At 41.9% G+C, this 18,421-nt stretch overlaps 3 protein-coding genes across 11 annotated transcripts in view; 1 reads left to right on the top strand and 2 right to left on the bottom strand.

Annotated features, from left to right (window-relative positions):
• Nucleotides 1-6,630, bottom strand: part of acap3b (ArfGAP with coiled-coil, ankyrin repeat and PH domains 3b) — a 35,692-nt gene extending 29,062 nt beyond the window's left edge. For 5 of the 8 annotated variants that reach the window (XM_088389017.1, XM_088389018.1, XM_088389020.1 and 2 more), the window contains exon 1: nt 6,350-6,629. In XM_088389017.1, coding sequence (XP_088245143.1) covers nt 6,350-6,396 — 47 coding nt within the window. In that variant the 5' untranslated portion in view covers nt 6,397-6,629. Of the gene's footprint in view, nt 1-6,349 lie in introns of all 8 variants that reach the window. The other 3 variants (XM_088389019.1, XM_088389021.1, XR_015861209.1) reach the window with 2 other exon arrangements.
• On the top strand, nt 6,357-11,935 carry pusl1 (pseudouridine synthase like 1). Its single transcript, XM_088389027.1, has 9 exons — nt 6,357-6,686; nt 7,361-7,639; nt 7,715-7,775; nt 8,040-8,227; nt 9,650-9,799; nt 10,870-11,040; nt 11,242-11,296; nt 11,436-11,598; nt 11,829-11,935. Exons 2-9 carry the CDS (start codon nt 7,566-7,568, stop codon nt 11,903-11,905), a joined length of 939 nt encoding a protein of 312 aa, XP_088245153.1. The 5' UTR covers nt 6,357-6,686; nt 7,361-7,565; the 3' UTR covers nt 11,906-11,935.
• On the bottom strand, nt 11,897-17,893 carry LOC148390368 (ATP-dependent RNA helicase DDX19B). 2 transcript variants are annotated; one of them, XM_088389025.1, is made up of 12 exons: nt 17,669-17,893; nt 17,172-17,211; nt 17,018-17,089; nt 16,223-16,358; nt 16,009-16,101; nt 15,813-15,915; nt 15,586-15,700; nt 15,321-15,498; nt 14,786-15,023; nt 14,424-14,586; nt 13,804-13,995; nt 11,897-13,687 (listed from the first exon to the last, which is right to left on the bottom strand). In XM_088389025.1, exons 1-12 carry the CDS (start codon nt 17,729-17,731, stop codon nt 13,626-13,628), a joined length of 1,455 nt encoding a protein of 484 aa, XP_088245151.1. In that variant the 5' UTR covers nt 17,732-17,893; the 3' UTR covers nt 11,897-13,625. The 2 variants fall into 2 exon arrangements, with proteins under 2 accessions (XP_088245151.1, XP_088245152.1); XM_088389026.1 differs by having other exon boundaries at nt 17,018-17,086; nt 17,669-17,892.
• Nucleotides 17,894-18,421: the final 528 nt, after the last annotated feature.

Here is an 18,421-nt window from a genome sequence, read left to right as displayed (position 1 = left end):
TAACTGGGCCTCAGCTGTTCGGATTTTCCCACTTGGATCCAGTTGGCAATCCATCCAACAAATGGAAAGAAACACCCGCCCAGTCCATATGTAGAAGTACATGCGTGTGACACTGCGGGGGGGCTTCGAGGGGAACGTTACGTATTCAAGAAAGTGTGGGACTGCTGACACGGCATATGGGAATGTTTTCGTTTGGTTGGAAAGAATTCCACAGAGATGTAGGATGGAAGAATGACGGTGACAAGGGAATCCATCCGTTTCTGAGAGGGAAATAAATGCTTGTATTGTTCAGAGGATCGGATTGTCAATCACGTGTGGTTTCGGCGCCGTTGTGTTTTTTGGATCAGTGAGGGTCAGGCCTGGTGCAAAGCATGATCGATGATGACATGCCAAGCAGCCATCAGGAAATCAAAAGCACTTGAGTAGCCAAAAGACCTAAATGTTGACGAAAGATAATGTAGTCTACGAGAAATTGCACAGCAGGCAACACGGGTGGAGGGAGAGAGAACAAATACATTATCCAAAAAAGAAGCGGGAGCAAAAAAAATAGAAATAGAGATGTGAGGAAAACCGCCGAGTTCCAAAACCAAATAGAAGAGCTAAAATAAAACGAGTGAAACAAATTCCTAATTTGAGAAGATCCACTGGTTTCCAGATGTCAGACTCTTGCATGTGAGAGAAAAATCGAAAACTTCATTTCTTCATTCTCTTCCTGTGACTGATGATGAATGTGTCGCAAAAACGACAAAGATTGACATTCACTTCAGTAAAAAAATCGAGTCAAACAAATCATAGATCTAATTTCATTCCAGAGTTAGAAGTCTCTTCATTTCTCTCCAACTCCTCTCCCTGCGTTGACTTGTAACCGCCGAGACACATGCACTTAATCGAATCAAATCCTCTGAGTGTCTGACGATGATGATTCACATCCTTTCTCCAAATTGCATCACAGTCTGAAGGTGAGAGAAGTACAAATCCGAAAACACGAGCATCAGAGAGAGAAAACGACAAAACAATGAGATTACTTCTCTCCCTTCTGTTCAGACGAATCTTTTTTTCAAACGAAGAACTAAATGACACCAGATGATTGCCACATTGAGAAACGAACAAACACCCACTTCAATCAAACGGATGGCGGTGAATTTTCATCATCGAACACACGCAAATATGTTTTTTGTGTACGTCAATAAACCCGAAGATAACTTTAAGTTGACCGCTCAACCTCAAAAGGTTCATTGAGTCTGCTTAACCTCTCACACTAAGAACTTAGCACATTCTAAAATTTAACACACCTACATGACCTAAACACACGCTTCTCAGTTTCCTCCATTTTGCCAGCACTCAACACGTGTACATACGTGTTAAGTCCTGAGAGGGCTTATTCATGCGTGGCCTAACGTGTGACGTTCCGCATATTGCACAGCGACCATTTAACGACTTCCTGGGAAGCGAAATCTCTATGGCGAATTTGTCATTTCACAGGTCCACCTAGTGCCTGCAGCTTGAGCGGAGAGAAAAAAAATAAGACAAATCAGGTCATTCATGAGTCTAATGTTCACAACTGATAAAGCGGCTGCAAAAAAAACCATTCGTAACATTTCTCAAAAACACTGTTGTTCTACTCAAACATCTTTTGAGCCAGTCGACAAGAACCTGGCATTTCAATTCATTTTGATCTGGAAAGTCAACTGGTGGGTCCGAGTGCCAATGTTGTGTGTCGACTATCGAGTAGATTGAATCAGCGAGATCGTGCTTGCCGATAATCCTATTTCATATAAGTCCCCGCAGCGGCACGTGCGGCCGAGCGACGGGAAAGCTGCTTCGTGGTGGATTCACCAGGAGTGGCCACGTGCGGGGAATGATGTCAGGCCTGTGTGTACCCACAGGCATGCAAAGACCACATAAGTGCTCAGCCCACGCATGCCAATTTTGCATCCAGACTGGCACAACGGAGCTTGTTATTTTCACTGCTGCTCATAAGCATCTCAGCAATGTGTCAATCAGACACTTATATAACGACAAGTGTGAGAGCCCGTCAGAACAAACAGAGAGACGCCTTGCTGCCCTCGGCTGTGCCACAGCATCCTCACAAGTCTTTGAAGTAGTTGGAATGTTTCGTGCTCCTGACATGACAAACGGTGGTCTTTCCTGCACTTGTGAGGAGACTTCGAGTAGTATTGACGGGATCTTCTTGATATTTTACAAGCACTTATTGCATCCACTAAAAGGTTGAGACGGTTTGATTGCTACTCGAGTTCAAATGTTATTTTGCTTCAAGAGGATGAGCTTTGTTAATAGACTCTTTGGGATCTAAAGTTGCTTTTTAATTGCTGATCTGAACAGATGACATGATTGCACAGGAGACTAGTGAAAGTAAAAATGAAAGACAGTCAAGCCCTCCCCCCCACGTACACTTGAAACAGTTTCCGCTCTTCTGAGAAGACTTTGGACTTTGTGCATTTTTTTCCATTCAGAGCAAAGCAATATCACATTAGGCCACGAATACATTGCCATCATAAAAGCGACTATATCAAATAGAAATAAATTGTTTGGCCCTGCTATACCTTCAAAAGAAAATCGACATCTCTGTGCTGCAAATCCGGAGAGATTATGGAACAGTTGTTGATTTTATAGCATTTGCCAGATTTACGGAGCAAGCAATTTCTAGAAAATGTAGAATTCTTAAGCAGAGCTGTGCATTGTCAAATTATTTTTAACATAATGTGCAGTATAGAATAAGCATTGGGGTCACATCGTAGCCGTTGGTTTAGATTGAGGCAATTTAATGTGAGTGGTCTGGAATCCGTCTTGATGTTTGCTGGTGTCTATTTCCAGCGAGGGTCAAAGGGGGATTTCAAAGTGGTTTTCTCTGAAATATTTTCAAGCAGTAAGGACACTGTGTGAAAAAACAACTTCACTCTGCTGTCACTTCATCCTCTTACACTTTTCCAAACTCCGGCTCATTGCTGGGAGGCAATTTTAGCCCCCTCTCACTTAGGATGGGTGCATTTTCATATTTCAGGCAGCTGGCACATCAGTCCGCATTATCTCAGACAGGTGAATAGATGATACGCAGGATTAAAAGCATGACGCAGGAAGTAATCCAGACATTTTTGCAAAGGCTCGGCACCAAACAGATACCCAGAGCATCGAGAGGACACTTTAATCTGCAAATTTTAAAAGTCACGTCAGGAAGCCACATTTGCAGCCCTTTCAAAATATTTTAAATAGATCAACATGATTGATTGTGGTCAATTTTGGTCAATATTTCAATAAACCACAGGATTCCCTTCTTTTGTTCACAACCTTTTGCCACCCAATGCTGGCTTTTCAAATAAATATAGCCAGACAGATTGTGACCGCTCATCCTTTTTTTTTCCCCTTGCAAGTAACCATAGCAACCACTTTAGACGAGGCAAAAAAAAAAAACTCGGGGGAAGCAGCACAACGTCATCTTCCACGCCCGCTCCACTTTGAGAAACACACACAAAAAAAGCCTTCTGCACAAGAATACCCTTGTACACATGTGGCTAAGCTACCGGAGAGATGTGATTATAATCTCAGCCATCGAGCAGGTTGAACGACATTCACCTGCACGTATGAAGGTGAAGAATGATAATTCAAAGTCAGCACAAACATGAAGACTGTGTCCTGAATCTGTTTTGTTTTTGGAATGAGGGCAGACACCCGTTTCAATGACGTCCCATTGTTTGTTTATCAAATTGTGAATGAGGCCGAGCCACTCAACTTGTTTGGAGGCCATGCGGCAGAGTGGGTGAAGAGGAAGCAGACCGGTCCATGTGTTCGGTTCTGTGCACACGCTGACCGGGGATAAATATTACTGGAGGCCATTTTTCATATTTACAAGACAGTTCAAAAACACAGAAACGTGGCATATGGGTTTTGTTAAAGCAGAAGGTCGGTCAACAACTAAAATGCTAGCGCTACACAAAACTGGAGTTCTGTGTGCATATGTTGATCAAATTATTCGAAGAGTCATTTTTAAACTACATTAGTGTGCCCTGCAGTTTGGTAACTGTTAAACAAGATGTCCAATTTAGATTCAAAAATGAAATTTTAATGTGACGTATGCTGTAAAAAAAAGTGTATTTTGGGGGCGAAAACGTTAAAATATAAATGATTCACATTTATGGCAACAAAGCAAGCAAGTTGCTGGCTCCCAGAAAAATGCTGAGTTGTTTTTGATTATATCCTTAAGTGGGAGGACAATACAGGGAACGATTTAGTTCTGGAATTTCTTTATTGTGAAATGTGGGAAAGCCGATTTCCACAACAGCAAAACTATAAATAGTTTTATTGAATTGCCCAACTTTAAACTTCATCAATTTTTTTTTTTTTTTTTTTTTTAAACACACAATGTAGGATTGGACATATTCAATTGAATGGAGTCAACAGGTTACACAAGTGTTTGAGTGTTAGCAGGATTACAAAAAAGTAGAAAAAACTGAGCGATACAATCTAAATAAACCGCCCCCTTAAAGAAAATTGTTTCAAACTTCTGTTAATTGTGATGGATTTGATGCTGATGGTAATTTGAAAAACTGCCTTGAACAATCATTATACATAAAATGAAACCAACAGAAACAGCTAGTCCAATAAAAACCAACGGCTGCCCAAAGCAATCAACGAGCCCGCCTCGATGGAATCAAATGACAACCTTCTTGTCCGACCACACTGAGCAGGTGCGCCAGCTTTATCTCCACGCTGTCGAGGTGAATGAACACGGCAGGTGAGCTGCACAGACAATGCAGCACAAAGAGGTTGATCAAACGGAACAAAGAGATGTTTGTTACAGATGCCCAGCATACCTTCAATACTCTTCCAATACTCAGTCATGCAAAAACATGCACAAGTTAAGACCTGCTGGGAGTGGGCGTGAAGGAGCCACTGTAGCGTCGGGCGTGGGAGAACACAGCAATGACTCTTATGCTGCTTTTCTAAGATGACACAACAACCACAGCCAAGAAGCCGGTCACTCCGAAAACGCAGCACGACTCGAAACATTCCGACCTGCTTCAGTCACCTTCAATGACGAAGAATGTCCTTTTGAATTGTGGGAGCCCGACCTGATGCATGCAAGCATCATTTTATGGTTCCAATGTGTTGAAAGACTTGAGAAATCTGAACGCTTGTATCGGTTGAAGCATTTAAGGCAGCTGATCAGTCGCATGATCAAACCAAAAAAAACAACAACAAGTGAGCCATTTTGAAATTTTGAATTGGGCAAAACCAGCAGTTGACGGTCAGCCACTCATAGAAACTCATTGCTGATCACTGCTCGGCAGTTCAGTTGGTTTCTGCCACAGGTTCCAGCTGCCTGAAACCCTCAACATCATAAATGTGGAAAATTGGCGGACTGGATGTTTCTGGCAGCCAGGCAGAGCATTTGAGTCGCAACTACACATTGTTGTCTGCTGTCTATTTGCAAGTATCTATAACGTGCTGGGTGTAAATGACAGAGCAGCCACCATTATGACCAACGGTTACATCATGACCTCATTTTTAGCCAACACGACATTCTGTCCTTTGTGTAAGGCGGATTTTTCCAAATAGCACTCAGCATTGGAGCAGTCAGAAGATATTGCTTAAACGCGGACCATCTCTTTTCCCCTCCTGTGACCTTTCGTCCTCGCCATCCATCAAAAGGGAATGCCGTGAGCACGCTCGCTCCATTATCTGACTGAGGTCGTCTGTCATCTGTTAAACTAAACTAAAGGAAAGCAACACGTCAGAGACAGACGCTGACAGCATGGAACTACTTGTTTCCATTGATTTGCATGTGAAGCTAGAAGCCAGGCTGGCACGTGGATGGAGTGCGCCCCCCCCCCCCACCCACCCACCCACCCACAAGGGGGCTAAACATCTGGATGCATGCCCGGGAAAAATGCTCTGTTTCCCGCAGAGAGCATTCTCACCTCCCCGCTGATTGCTTGGCCAGTCAAATGCAGCTGCGTGGACATCCACTATGCATTCGTGCAAAAGCACGAAAGGCTTTTCTTTCACACACACACTCACGGTCGCACAAAGGCCACATAGATAAATGAATGATCTCAACAAAACCTATCAATTAAGCTAATGGCTCCTTAGTGGCCTGAGCATGATGTACATTTGTCCCTTCTGCGTTTATACTGAGCCAACGTTGCTTGCAATACACATTTGCAAATTAAATACATAACATAAATGCATTTTTACTAATAATACAGCATTCCCCTTTAAATGCCATGAAGGAGCGGATGATTTATCCACCCTGTTGATGCAAGCACAATCCCAGGAGAAGAAAAAAAATCATGCGTAAAAGAAGGCGTGCCGTTTAGCGCAGCAGTCTTACCTGAACCGGGGCGAATCCTTGATGCATTCTTCAAAGTCCACCGTCATGTTTGCGTCTTCGTTGTGTATTCCCGGATCAGTGCGCCAGTGTCATCGCCCGCGGCGGCTTGTCGCTATGAACCGAGGGGATGGACGGCGGCTGGTCGTGTCCCTGACGCGCGGTAGCTCCTTCCCAGTGGCACCGTGACACCAAAAGTCGAGCCGAGTGATCAGTGACTGAATTACTACAAGCAGAGAGGAGGAGGACGGCTGGAGGGGAGGAGTGCGCGTTGGCGAACCAAGTTGGAAGAGGAGCGCGCCGACTAGCGACGACCTGCAATAACAGAAAAATACCAAAGGTTGAAACAGGCAGAATCATAATGAAATACGCTTAAATGAGATACAACCTGATTTTTTTAATCCAGTAGAGTGCATTTTTATTTTAGAATATTTTTCAACTACTATGCACAGTACCATATATTGCATTGGCATTCAAACTTTACGAATTGTGCTTTTTACATTTAAATATTTTTGTCTGTTAGTGCTACGAACAAAGTTACACAAAAGTCATGTTGCAATTTCCTGACACAAAATCCAGTCTCCATGAAAATGCATATTTGAAACACTGCACTGCTGCAATAACAAGATTACTTCATTTAATCACCATTCACACAATAATGCAAACATTGAACATGATTCCACTTAAATACGACAGATTGATCCATTGCGTGGCCATAAAAGCAGTTTTCACAACTGTATCGTGCTTCTTCATGTCTGTTTCCTGTAAATATAATTTTTTGCTCATTAATTTTATTGAAACAGAAAGCTACTACTTGCCGACGTGTGATATTGTAATCAAAATGCGACAGAAGAGAGAACGTCCTACTGCAGATATAACTCGTACATTTTAAATCGGCAAATGCAGAGTTTGGTATTGAACCACTGTGTGAATATATCTTTTAATTTGCATTTTGCTATGTAGAATATTAAATGGCCAAATATGTCTTGACGCGAATTGTCCTCTGGTTGTTAGAAGACTGTGCTTCCGGACTACAAATCCGATTGTGCCTACATCCGGATGCAACTCGCAGCATGTTCAACAGTATCTTCTCTTCTGCTGCACGCACCAGCGCGACGTTTAACAGTTCACCCTAGTTGAGTTAGTTATTCAATGCATTTTTTTTGTGTGTGTGCAAAAGTGTCCCCCTGTAGCTTTTAAGTATGCAACCCTTTTGTAAATGACATCGAACGAGGTCATGTCTAATCACACACGTTACCTCATCTTTTTCCAATACATTGGAACTAAATACAGGTAGGCCATTATTTGCATACAGTACATTTGATGTATGTAGCATAACCGGCATAAAGTGTTTCGTGTTTTATACAGTGGTGCAGTCAAAGTGCCTCCACAACAACTGGAGAGAAAAGGGGTCCAAGATCACTTGGAGGTAACTAACTCAACGCGATTTATTAAATGATCAAACATTCTCTATTATAGGCCTAGTATCTAGTAATATTAAAACACATTTGTGGAGAAAGTTCAATATTTATAAAACTACACTGTTACTACAGAATTGAGTATTCTGACAACAAATTGGTAGCACGAACATGTATGTTAACCAAAGACTGGATGGCTGGATCTTAAAAAGTTAACTTTCCAATGAGATCTTATTTTATGTCCGGTCATTTCTCTCTCCCCCCTGTGGCTCCAGAATGCATTAAGAAGACTGAGGCCACTCAACCCAGTGTCTGTGTCCATTTCCAGCAGGACAGATAGTGGCGTCCACGCTCTCTCTAACTCTGCCCATTTTGATTTCCAACGCAAGAACGACAAGCCGCCATTTACTGAGGACATTTTAATTGAGGCGCTCAATTACCACCTCAAACCAGAGCAAATTAGGTATGTCGATTCAATGATCTTTCGCAGCACACTGGTGTGTGTAGTGTCAAACAGTAGGAGTGGGATGAAGTCAAGCACTGAATAAATGTCAGAACAGATAGAGAGGTGAGAGTGTGAAGGAGAACGAGCCAATTGGGAAACAAATGGGAGAGAGAGAAGCAGAAAGGATCCCAGCATCCCACTTGCATCCTACTAATCCTTCAACCTGCAGAGAGAAGGTTAGAAAGGATTTTCTCCGCTCTGCTTTTTGCTCTGTAGGATCCAATAACACACATGTATGCATCTGCAACACCCGATGGAAATAACTTTTTTCAAACTGCCTTTTTTTTAAATAGAAATGTGTGGTGATGTTTTGATGTGTTTGTTTTTGCAAACGCTGTCACTTCACATTTCAGCAGGTGCCATTAGAAGACGTAAAGCTTTCAAATGCCACGTGTCGCATCCTATCCCCTCCCTCGTAACCTACTTTCGCTTCTCGTGCACTGGAAACACACACACACACACACACTCAGGCACTGAGCTCTCTAATGTAACTCGGTGAGCAGAAATAGGCCTGCTAGCATGCGCACGTGCATGTATGATGCATACAGCATCGTTCTCTACCCTGCCACCTTCCGACGGTCACCTCCTGTTTTACACATGAGCATGCCAACCAAGCCTGTGTTGTGGCCTGGAAGAAAAGTCCAATTTTTTAGATTAGAAGATTAACCGATGGCAGTACTATAATAAATAAATATGCATAATTGACAATACATGTTGTGAAAAGACCATTTTCTGACAGCTGATCAACTAAACAGCTCATTAAGATTAGAGAAGAAAAATACATATGGCACATCCAACCAGGATTTCTTCATGTGGTGTCTAAATCCGGTGGTTCACCATTGTGCACAGTTTCAATTCAAAGCAGATGTCGTGATTGGAAATGACACTGACCTTAATTCCATTCAAATACCACACACAGGCCGATTCATTGTTTCCCATCACTGGATCTGATATCAAAAGAAAGAGTGGTCTAAATGTCACAAGCAGGAAGCGTTCAGTGTCCCTCTGCTGGATGCACATCAAAGCTCGTCTCATCCTGAACTAATGCTAAATATTTGAGCGTAAGCGCTCGGCTCCTCTGAGCTCTATGCTCTCTGACAATGGCTGTGCTTTTGTATAAAAGCTGCATCATTGGCATTTTAGACAAAGACCCATGCACAGGTTTTATGACTTGTATTAGAAAACCATCTGTTCCAATGTGCGGGTAATGAAGGATGCTTTTGATCAATAGTCGCATTAGCCTTGCTAGCTAGCAGCATGACCTTTCCTGTTTTAGTGACCTTTCCTGCCAGCATACTGACAATGTTAATACTGGATTCTAATATTCCAATGAGGTAACTAATACATATTGATTGACAAATGTTTCCCCCCCTTTGCCAGCGTCACTCGTGCTTATCGGGTGCCAGATGACTTCCACGCCCGTTTTCGAGCCCTCTCCCGGACGTATGTCTACCGCATCGCCCTGGGTATTTCCCATCCCTCTCAGCTTCCCCTGGTTGAACGCGACATGTGCTGGAATCTCCGCCACACGTGAGTCAACATACAGAGCTCAATCGTATGCGTGCACGCAAAGCCCCCCCCCCTCCCTTGCAGAAACAATAACATGTTAGACACATGAGTAATCCACATGTGCTCAGTCGCAACTGCAAATTAGGGCCAGTCGACTCAAGTCAAACGTTTTATCCGAACCGACGTCCCAAAAACAAAGGACAGGCAAAGATGTGGGAAACAATGGATGTCGGGGTGAGAAAGAAAGAGGGGGGATTGCTTTTGGGAGAGATTTGCTGCTTACATGATGTTCTCTTGGCGGGAATTGGAAGCAGGAGCGTGATGAAACACATTTTAGGGAGCACGTAGTGTAAGAGCATTTGTCGTCTCTTTTTTTTTTTTAGGGAGGGCGGAAAGTAGGCCAAGATAAGCTGCGGGCTTAAACACATGCCGAGCAGCACCCACACGTCTTCCTCTCTCGCTCTCCTGATCAGTCTTCCCCTGCTTCCCTCCCTCCTTCCTTTCGCTTCGTTATCCCGTCTCACATTTTCAGCACCCGCCTCGTCCTTCCGCCCCCGAGCATCCCCGTTTGATCTACTCTTTCGTCACTGCTGAAAGAAATGTCCCTCTCTCTCATCTGCTTTTGTCAAAGCCGAATCACGATGACCTCCGCAAAACCAAAAGTCGTGTCTTGCGTCATCCATCAGCAACCAGGAAGTAGTCACTAACATACAGATGGAAAAATGAACACAAATACGGTATTAAGTATGATACAGTATGATCTATCAGATCATATTTGAGCTGATATTAGCTTATTGAGGAAACCAGGCGCCGGCCCACCCTCTCCACCATCCAGCAATCCTCACATTGGCACGCTTGAAAAGCTCACGTGGCGTTGTGACTCCGAAATATGTGCAAGTTAACCAATAAATTATTCCACTGCTACAAATGGAAAGTGGGCGTTTAAATCGTGACGTGTTTCAAGTGTCGAATCACACATCTACAGGCGAACCTCGAAAAGTCAAACTGCACCAAAATATGACTTCAAAAGAACGAAATTGATCTGTACAACTTGTCTTGTAAATATCATTTTGGTCACACTTTGTTGTCAGCGAGCTCGATATGGAAGCAATGAGGGAAGCGGCCACCATGTTGATCGGAACTCACGACTTCGGCAGCTTCAGGGCAGTCAACTCCGACATGCCTTTCAAAAACCCTGTAAAGACGCTGGATGTCGCCAGCATACAGCCTGGGAGAGCATTTGCATGTGAGCACTTCCACAGGTAAAGACGGTTGAACGAGTAAAGTAGACATACAGTATTCTTAAGCATATATGAATAATTCATATGAATGAATAATTACCTACTAATTTGAGGGAAAGGTCTACCAAATGACAGATTACTGTCAATGTTTTTTGTACGCATACCAAGATGGTAGACACATGCAAAATGGATAATCTAACATGGTTCCATGGTATCTTGCAGAGAGATTCCATTTTGGGAGTTGACTTTTCAAAGCAAATCATTTCTATACAAGCAGGTACGTTGCATTATGTTCTGCTGCACATATTCAGTTTATTCCCATATCGTCCCATTAAAACTCTCCTGGAATTCTGTAATCACCGTACCTTGTTTGTTCTTTAAAGATCCCAAGCTAAATTGTGTCATTGTTGCTTCAGGTACGCAGAATGACGGGGGCCCTCGTGGCCGTGGGCCAGGGAAGGATCTCACTCACCGAGCTGAAAGACATCATGGAGGCTCGGGACAGTCTGGCTTATCCACAGAAACTTGTTGCTCCACCCCGTGGCCTCTTCCTCACCAGGGTGGACTACAACAAGTCAGGTAAGCAATTAGTTGAATTACAGATTATGCTTGACTCTTTTAATACCAAGACTTTTTTCATATCAATTGTAAATGACTTAATCCTTTATGGGAATTGTACAAGCAATGTATTAAATAACACAAGCAAATACATTCACCGCTGTATGCATCTCATGGGGCTTCATGCATTGTAGAAAAAGTTAGGTTTGATATGTTAATTACTGAAAAAAAACTATTTTGTGTTCCATCAGATCTGCTGCTCTCACCAAAAACCTCAACTGAAGTTTTAATGAGTGATGCACAAACTCCAAACTGGACATCCATTTAATAAAGTTTTTATTTAAGCCTCTCTGGTTAATACTGTTTTTGTTGTATGACACATAGGACGTTGCAAACAGTTGACCACCTACACATTTTTATTCAAATGAATACATGACGGTATCCATACCTCAGCTTTTTGACCACACAAACAGTTGAGCCTATCTTGTTCTAAACACATTACTCTTAAGACTACTTCCTGTGTGTCCATGAACACAAAGGTATCTTCTAATATCAAACAAAAGTTTACAACATGGGGAGTGTTGCTGCTGTGTGCGCATCTAAACAGACTGTGGCATACCACACACACATGCCCACCATGTATTACGCTACATCCAAATGAAACTGCATACACGGTTTTGTTTTCACAGATGATCCATCTGGATATTTAGTACTCAAGCCTTAAATTTGGCTGCATGTATTTCCTGCAAACAGGAATGAATAAAAGCGGACCACCAGTGTTGACAGTGTCAGTGGGAACCAAATGAGGTTTGTTGAAGTTTCAATCTGACCCTTTATAGTCCTTCAATGATTTGAAGGATTGATCTCACATGTTCAGTCACTGATGGATACAGCCAATCTTTTTTTTTCTTCTCTAAAGCTGCGACAGTCAAAGTTGAACCTCATGAGGAATGTGTTATTGCACTTCTCAGAAGTGACACTAAATCAGTCACACAATTTATTTGTCCCCGTAGATTTTAAATGTGTACACAAGTACACGTCCTCTATTGTGCGACCATGTTTTTTTAACACAGTAAATCTGATTGGCATAGGTCCTCAAGTCAATTCAGCATTTGGTTTAAGAGTTCAATAGATACAAATTTCAAGTGTCATTCAGCATGTGAAGTCCATTATTTTGGATTACCAATAACAAAAGCATATGAATACATAATGCACTTGAGGAAGGCTTTGTGTATTTATCTCACTCACAATCATTGAGAACTTTGTAGTTTGGATGATGAAGAAGAATGGCGCACAAGTCCAACCCTGACTGAAGAGATTGTGAGACAAAATCACATTGAACCTTAATGGTTCATATCTTTAAAAAAAAATGAAGAATCATGTGACATGTTTACAAACAACTACATGTTACAGCTGAGCAGTCTTAATACTCTATAAATAAAACTGTGAGGGACGCGTGACTGGGCCTTACTCCAGAATGATCTAAAATGTTGAGTTATTGGTAGGTCATCTCCATTTTGCCATTTGGCTACACACCCTGAAGATAAGTTGAGGTTAATTTCATTTCTGTCATGTGAGTATACTCTAAATTTGCATAGACCCTAAAATCCATCCATCATCCATAAAAGTCATAAAGTCATCACCCAAAATGATGCCCCTGCATTCAGAGCAGCAGTATACCCAACCACACCCTTTCCACACACTGTCAATGTTGTAATGACCTAAAGAGGATACATTCATGAAAAATGTTCATATATGTATGAACAGCAGAGTCAAATGGGGCTTTAGGAGTTACTTGACAGTTAAACGTGTACAAGGCGAGTCTCTTTTTCAGCATTACAAAATAAAATTTTATTCTAGTAAAAAGAGTGAAATAGGGTATGTTCCACAGACTGAAGTGTATGTAAACGTGCAGTATATGTGGTTTTGCCCCCTCCACCCTAACGGCTTAAAATAAAAGACAAACTTAAAAAGCCAGCATAAAGAAGCATACAGTCTTTGCAGAGCGCAAGTCTAGCTGGCGTCCACTTTGTCAGCACACTTTTCTTTCAGTTGGCGATTTTCTCGATTTCATCCAGATCGTGTGTGTCGAGTTTTTCGATTTTCTTATCTGGAAAAGAAAAAAAACAGCGAGTGTTTTTTTCTGCCAGTGGACGAATAAAAATGCAATATATATTACATTGAACCTGGCCAATACAATAGATAATGGCAAGGATAAATACTTACTAAAATGCTCCTGGATCCTGTTGAGAATGTTCATACTCATTCTGCTGTCCACCATGTTGATGGCCAGCCCCCTTTTGCCGAACCGACCCGTGCGGCCAATCCTATGCAGGTAAGTCTCGTTGTCGGGGTTACCGTCCTGGTCTACAGGCAGGTCAAAATTGATCACCACCGATACCTGCTCCACATCAATTCCTGGTGGACAGCAAGTACAGAAAGAAAAAAAAACAAGGCGAGAGGTGACAGGGGAAATTGACGTTAATATTTTGAATGTATGAAGAATACATATGGTACTAATAGCGTACAGGGTGTTGACAGTCAGAATACATGTTAAAACAATATTACAAAAGCAATTGATAGGGAAAAGTGGAAGATTAAATAATTGTTAAATATCTGCATATTTCATAATTATTTTAGTCATTTATTTGCTTTTGTAATAAATTACTTAAATTGTGAAGAGAGCATCGACACCCTGTACTACGTCTACGGGCAGGCCGTTACACCACTGCCTTAATTTTGTGACATATGTTCAATTTAATGTATTTTTGTGTTGTATTTTTGATCACTATACATACATATTTATAAAATGGATATGTTCAACTTGGTCTGCATGGGTTCCTCACCTCTGGCACAGACATTTGTGGTGACAAGCACCTTCTCCTTTCCATTTCGGAAGCGTTCAATGACAGCTGCCCTCTGCTCCACTTGCATCTCCCCGCTAAGCAGCGCCACCTGGTGGTTCTCTTTGGAAAGCTCTCCTGCCAGCCAGCCTGCGGTCTTCCTTGTCTGGATCGCATGAAGGAAAGCAGAGTCACCAGTTCATATACCAGCCAGACACTCAAGGAACATAACGAATTTATGCTTCATGTGGAAAACGACGCCAGTCTTATGAAGTTCTTCATAAACTCTGGAACATTTCTCAGGAAAATGTGATACCATTTATAATCTATCAATCGGAAAGTGCTGGGGTAGTGAAGTGCCTCACATGGCAGAAAATCATAGCCTGGGCTATGGTGATGGCGCCATAGATGTTGCACAGAGCTTCAAACTTTTCCTCCTTGCTGTTGCACAACACATAGTACTGCTTGATCGTATCCAGTGTCTCCTCCTCTCTTTTCAATTTGATGATATTTGGGTCGGGCACGATGCGCCTGGCGAAGTCCCACACGGTCTCCTCAAACGTAGCTGAGAACAGCAACATCTGGCAGTTTTTGGGCAGCATCCTGTGTAGCAATGAACAAATTAAAATCCTAGCATCCTTCAGTGGAAACTCAAAATCCGAACATAGACACAAAGTGGACTCCCACATTTTCATGGTTCGGCTATCGTGAATACTCCTAATTGCAGATTTTTGTGAAGGAACCTACAAAGATTGCTTTGGTGCCATCCTGGTCCTCCTTTATAAGACCTTCATTTAGTCAGGCTATTATTGCCTTGTCTGGGCACCTACAGTAAAATCTAAATTTTCATGCGTGCATCTTTTATTGTCAGGAAACTTTTTTATTAATATTCATTTTTACCTCTGGATGCGAATACTCTGGTCTTTGTGACCCTGCGTTGCGATCATGACATCAGCCTCATCCAGCACAAACACCCGGATCTTCTCGGGATCAATGAACTTCAATTTGCTGCACCAGTCCAGCATGGTGCCGGGCGTGCCGATGACTATTTGTTCCTGAAGCTTCACGCCTCGCTGTACTGGAAAATTTTCAAAGAAACTTTGTCAACACAAAAACACGCCGAGTACAGACGAGAACGTCAACATGGCACTCGATGTGAACTTACGCCTATTTCCTCGTATGGCGTAAACTAGTTTGACTTCAGGATAGTTTTTGCCCATCTGCTCAATGACTTTGCCAGTCTGAAGCGCCAGTTCATAAGTGGGTGACAAACACAGGCACTGATGGAAAAGGAAAAAGAGATTTAGAACTCTAACTCGCAGGTCACACAAGGACTAAGGATAAACCCATCTCCAGTTATTTGGATCACTGATAAAAATTTCAAAAAATAACCTGGGGATATTTGTTGTCTGGATTGACGTGGCTGAGCATGGCAAGCACAAAGGCAGCGGTTTTTCCTGTTCCTGACTGAGACTGGGCGATTAGATTCTGTGGACTAAACAGAAAAATCAAGACAAACCGACTTTAGTCGCATCATATATTTAGTTCAGAAAAGTAGCACATCACAGTCAATGCACAGCATACTCACGGTTCAGCGAGCATCATAGGTAAGGCGGTCTCCTGGATTTTGGAGGGCCGGTTAAAACCCATGCCATAGACACCCTGAAGGAGCTGTGGTTTACTGCACATATAAGAAAAAATATTTTTGGTCTATTGATCAAGTTTAGCCGGAATACAACAAATTGGGCATGTAATGAACACACAAGAGGGATTATGAATAAATTAAAGAATGATACACTTACAGTCGCAACTCCTCAAAGGATTTTACGGAGTACAGTGGAGAGTTGGGATCCTTCTGAAGAACTTCAACTTGATTTGTGTTGTTGACAAGATTGCTTCTGATTAACTTGTTCAACAAAGACTGGGCCGCTTTGTCTTCTGCAGAAAAAAAAAAAAAGAGTAGAAATTACATTTTTAAGATGGGAGGAATTGGTAGTGATCTGAAGGACCATGCAAAGCATACGAGTAAAAGCGACCATGATAAACTTGCATATACAGTGGTACCTCTACTTACGAACGCCTATACTTACGGACATTTTGAGATCTGAACGGAAGCTGCGCGGATTTTTTGCATCTACTTATGAACCAATTTTCGACTTTCAAACCGACGCAAACTCATTAATTGCACCAAAAAGTAATGACAATTATGTGAACACATTGCAAGGAGTATGTGGAAGCATACAATAATTTCTTAGCATGACTTATTTTTTCTGAGTCTTCTCTGGGGTATTTCTAGCAAGTGTTGAAAATTACAATATAATGTAAACATCATTGGATCACATCTTTTTATTTTGATGTTCTACCTTTTTGGACTAAAATATAAACAGCATCATTCGATCACAGCTTTTTACTTTGATCCAACTTCTGCTTTATTGCATCACAGCTTTTTACTTTGATGTTCTACCCTTTTGCTCTACCCTTTTGCTCTATCATGTCTATTCGGTCCATAATTTTGCCAGCACAATTCTTGTGAGGGGCGTTTGTGGTGACAAAACAATTCAATTACTGTATGGGAATACATAATCACATCAACTCACCTCGTTCATCTTCATCTGTAGTCTTTCCTGGAGTCTTATCTCCTGCTTCTGACTTTACAACAGTACTCCCTGCTGATGATACAGATGTTCCTTAGCAAAATCACTTTATAGCCTTTTCATGCTTGAAATTAGTCTCATCACTTTGCAAACATACCGTTTTCTCCAGGTGCATCCTTTAGTTGAAGGTTTCCAATCTGTAGAAAAACAGTTTACCACAGTTGACTAGAAAAACATGTTAACGGCAGTAATGGTCAACTGTTATATATATTTAGAAACGTGACCCTGAAACATAAAACTTGGAAAGCACAAATCTAGAAGAAGCCAATGCTTCTACTTAATCAGGTTAAGCTATTTTGGAACCTCTTGCATCATTCAGTTGCCAGCCAGTTAAAGCTGTCTCAATGAATTACCTCTTTGATGGTAGCTTCTGCCAAAGCTAGCAACGCACGCAGCAATTCTTTACCGGCTAATTTGGCGCATTTTAGCGCTTGCATTTAAACTAAGCAAATATCCGAAGGCACGGTAATACAAGCAGATTTGTGTTGAAACAATGTCTGACATTAAACAAATAGTAAGCATTCATTTTATACAGCGCTAGGCCTGTGACTAAAACATCTTCAAGGCTAACTCAACGTGAACTAGCACACTTACATTTACTGATTCCGCTCCCGCTTCCTGTTCGTCAACAGCCTGGGCCCAAGAGTCCGAAGCCATCGTTGTTTTCGCTCTGTCGTTATTTAAAAACTAAAAATGTGGAAATGTCTCAGACTGAATGTGAGAGAAAAGTAGAATCCAGTACTTCACAGTCACAATGGCGTGCCGATACCGACTGAGAGCCTTGTACAACAGCAACGTCTACCGAGTGGAAATGAAGTGCAGAGAAACAGTTCCTCCGTATTAAAGGTTCCTAGCAGGATTTCCCTCAAAAATAAAAGGGAATACTGTGAAAATTATTGCTAGGATTTTTCAAAACAAAAGTGTCAAAATTCAAAATGATGTCTAGGTTCGAAGATTACCCTGCTAGAGCTAATATAAAATTTGAAGACCACAGTATTTTCCATTTATACTCATTACTAATTAAATGTTATTAATGTTTGATCATGTTTTCATGGACACTGTCAAGGCAGTATCAATGTAACTTTACTATATATGATAATCATAATCATCCATCCATTCATTTTCTGTACCGCTTGTCCCCACATAATAATAATTAACCACAGAAAATCTAACAATGTCCTCACACGCACATTCACACAAGCACATAGAGTGCAAATACTTTCTCTCCGTTCCTGCTGCTCTAATGTGTCTGGGTGTGTGTTTGTGCATGCACACGTGTTAGAGTTTGCCATCACACAGGGCGCATACTCAGGGTGACCTCTGCAGTCAGGCCACTGTGGCTGTCTG

This window comes from Syngnathus floridae, chromosome 11 (assembly GCF_059516105.1).
Source record: "Syngnathus floridae isolate MCC-2025c chromosome 11, RoL_Sflo_1.0, whole genome shotgun sequence".
NCBI classification, from domain to species: domain Eukaryota; kingdom Metazoa; phylum Chordata; class Actinopteri; order Syngnathiformes; family Syngnathidae; genus Syngnathus; species Syngnathus floridae.
The sequence above is the reverse complement of the archived record's forward strand: the minus strand, read 5'-3'. Positions and strand labels throughout refer to the sequence as shown.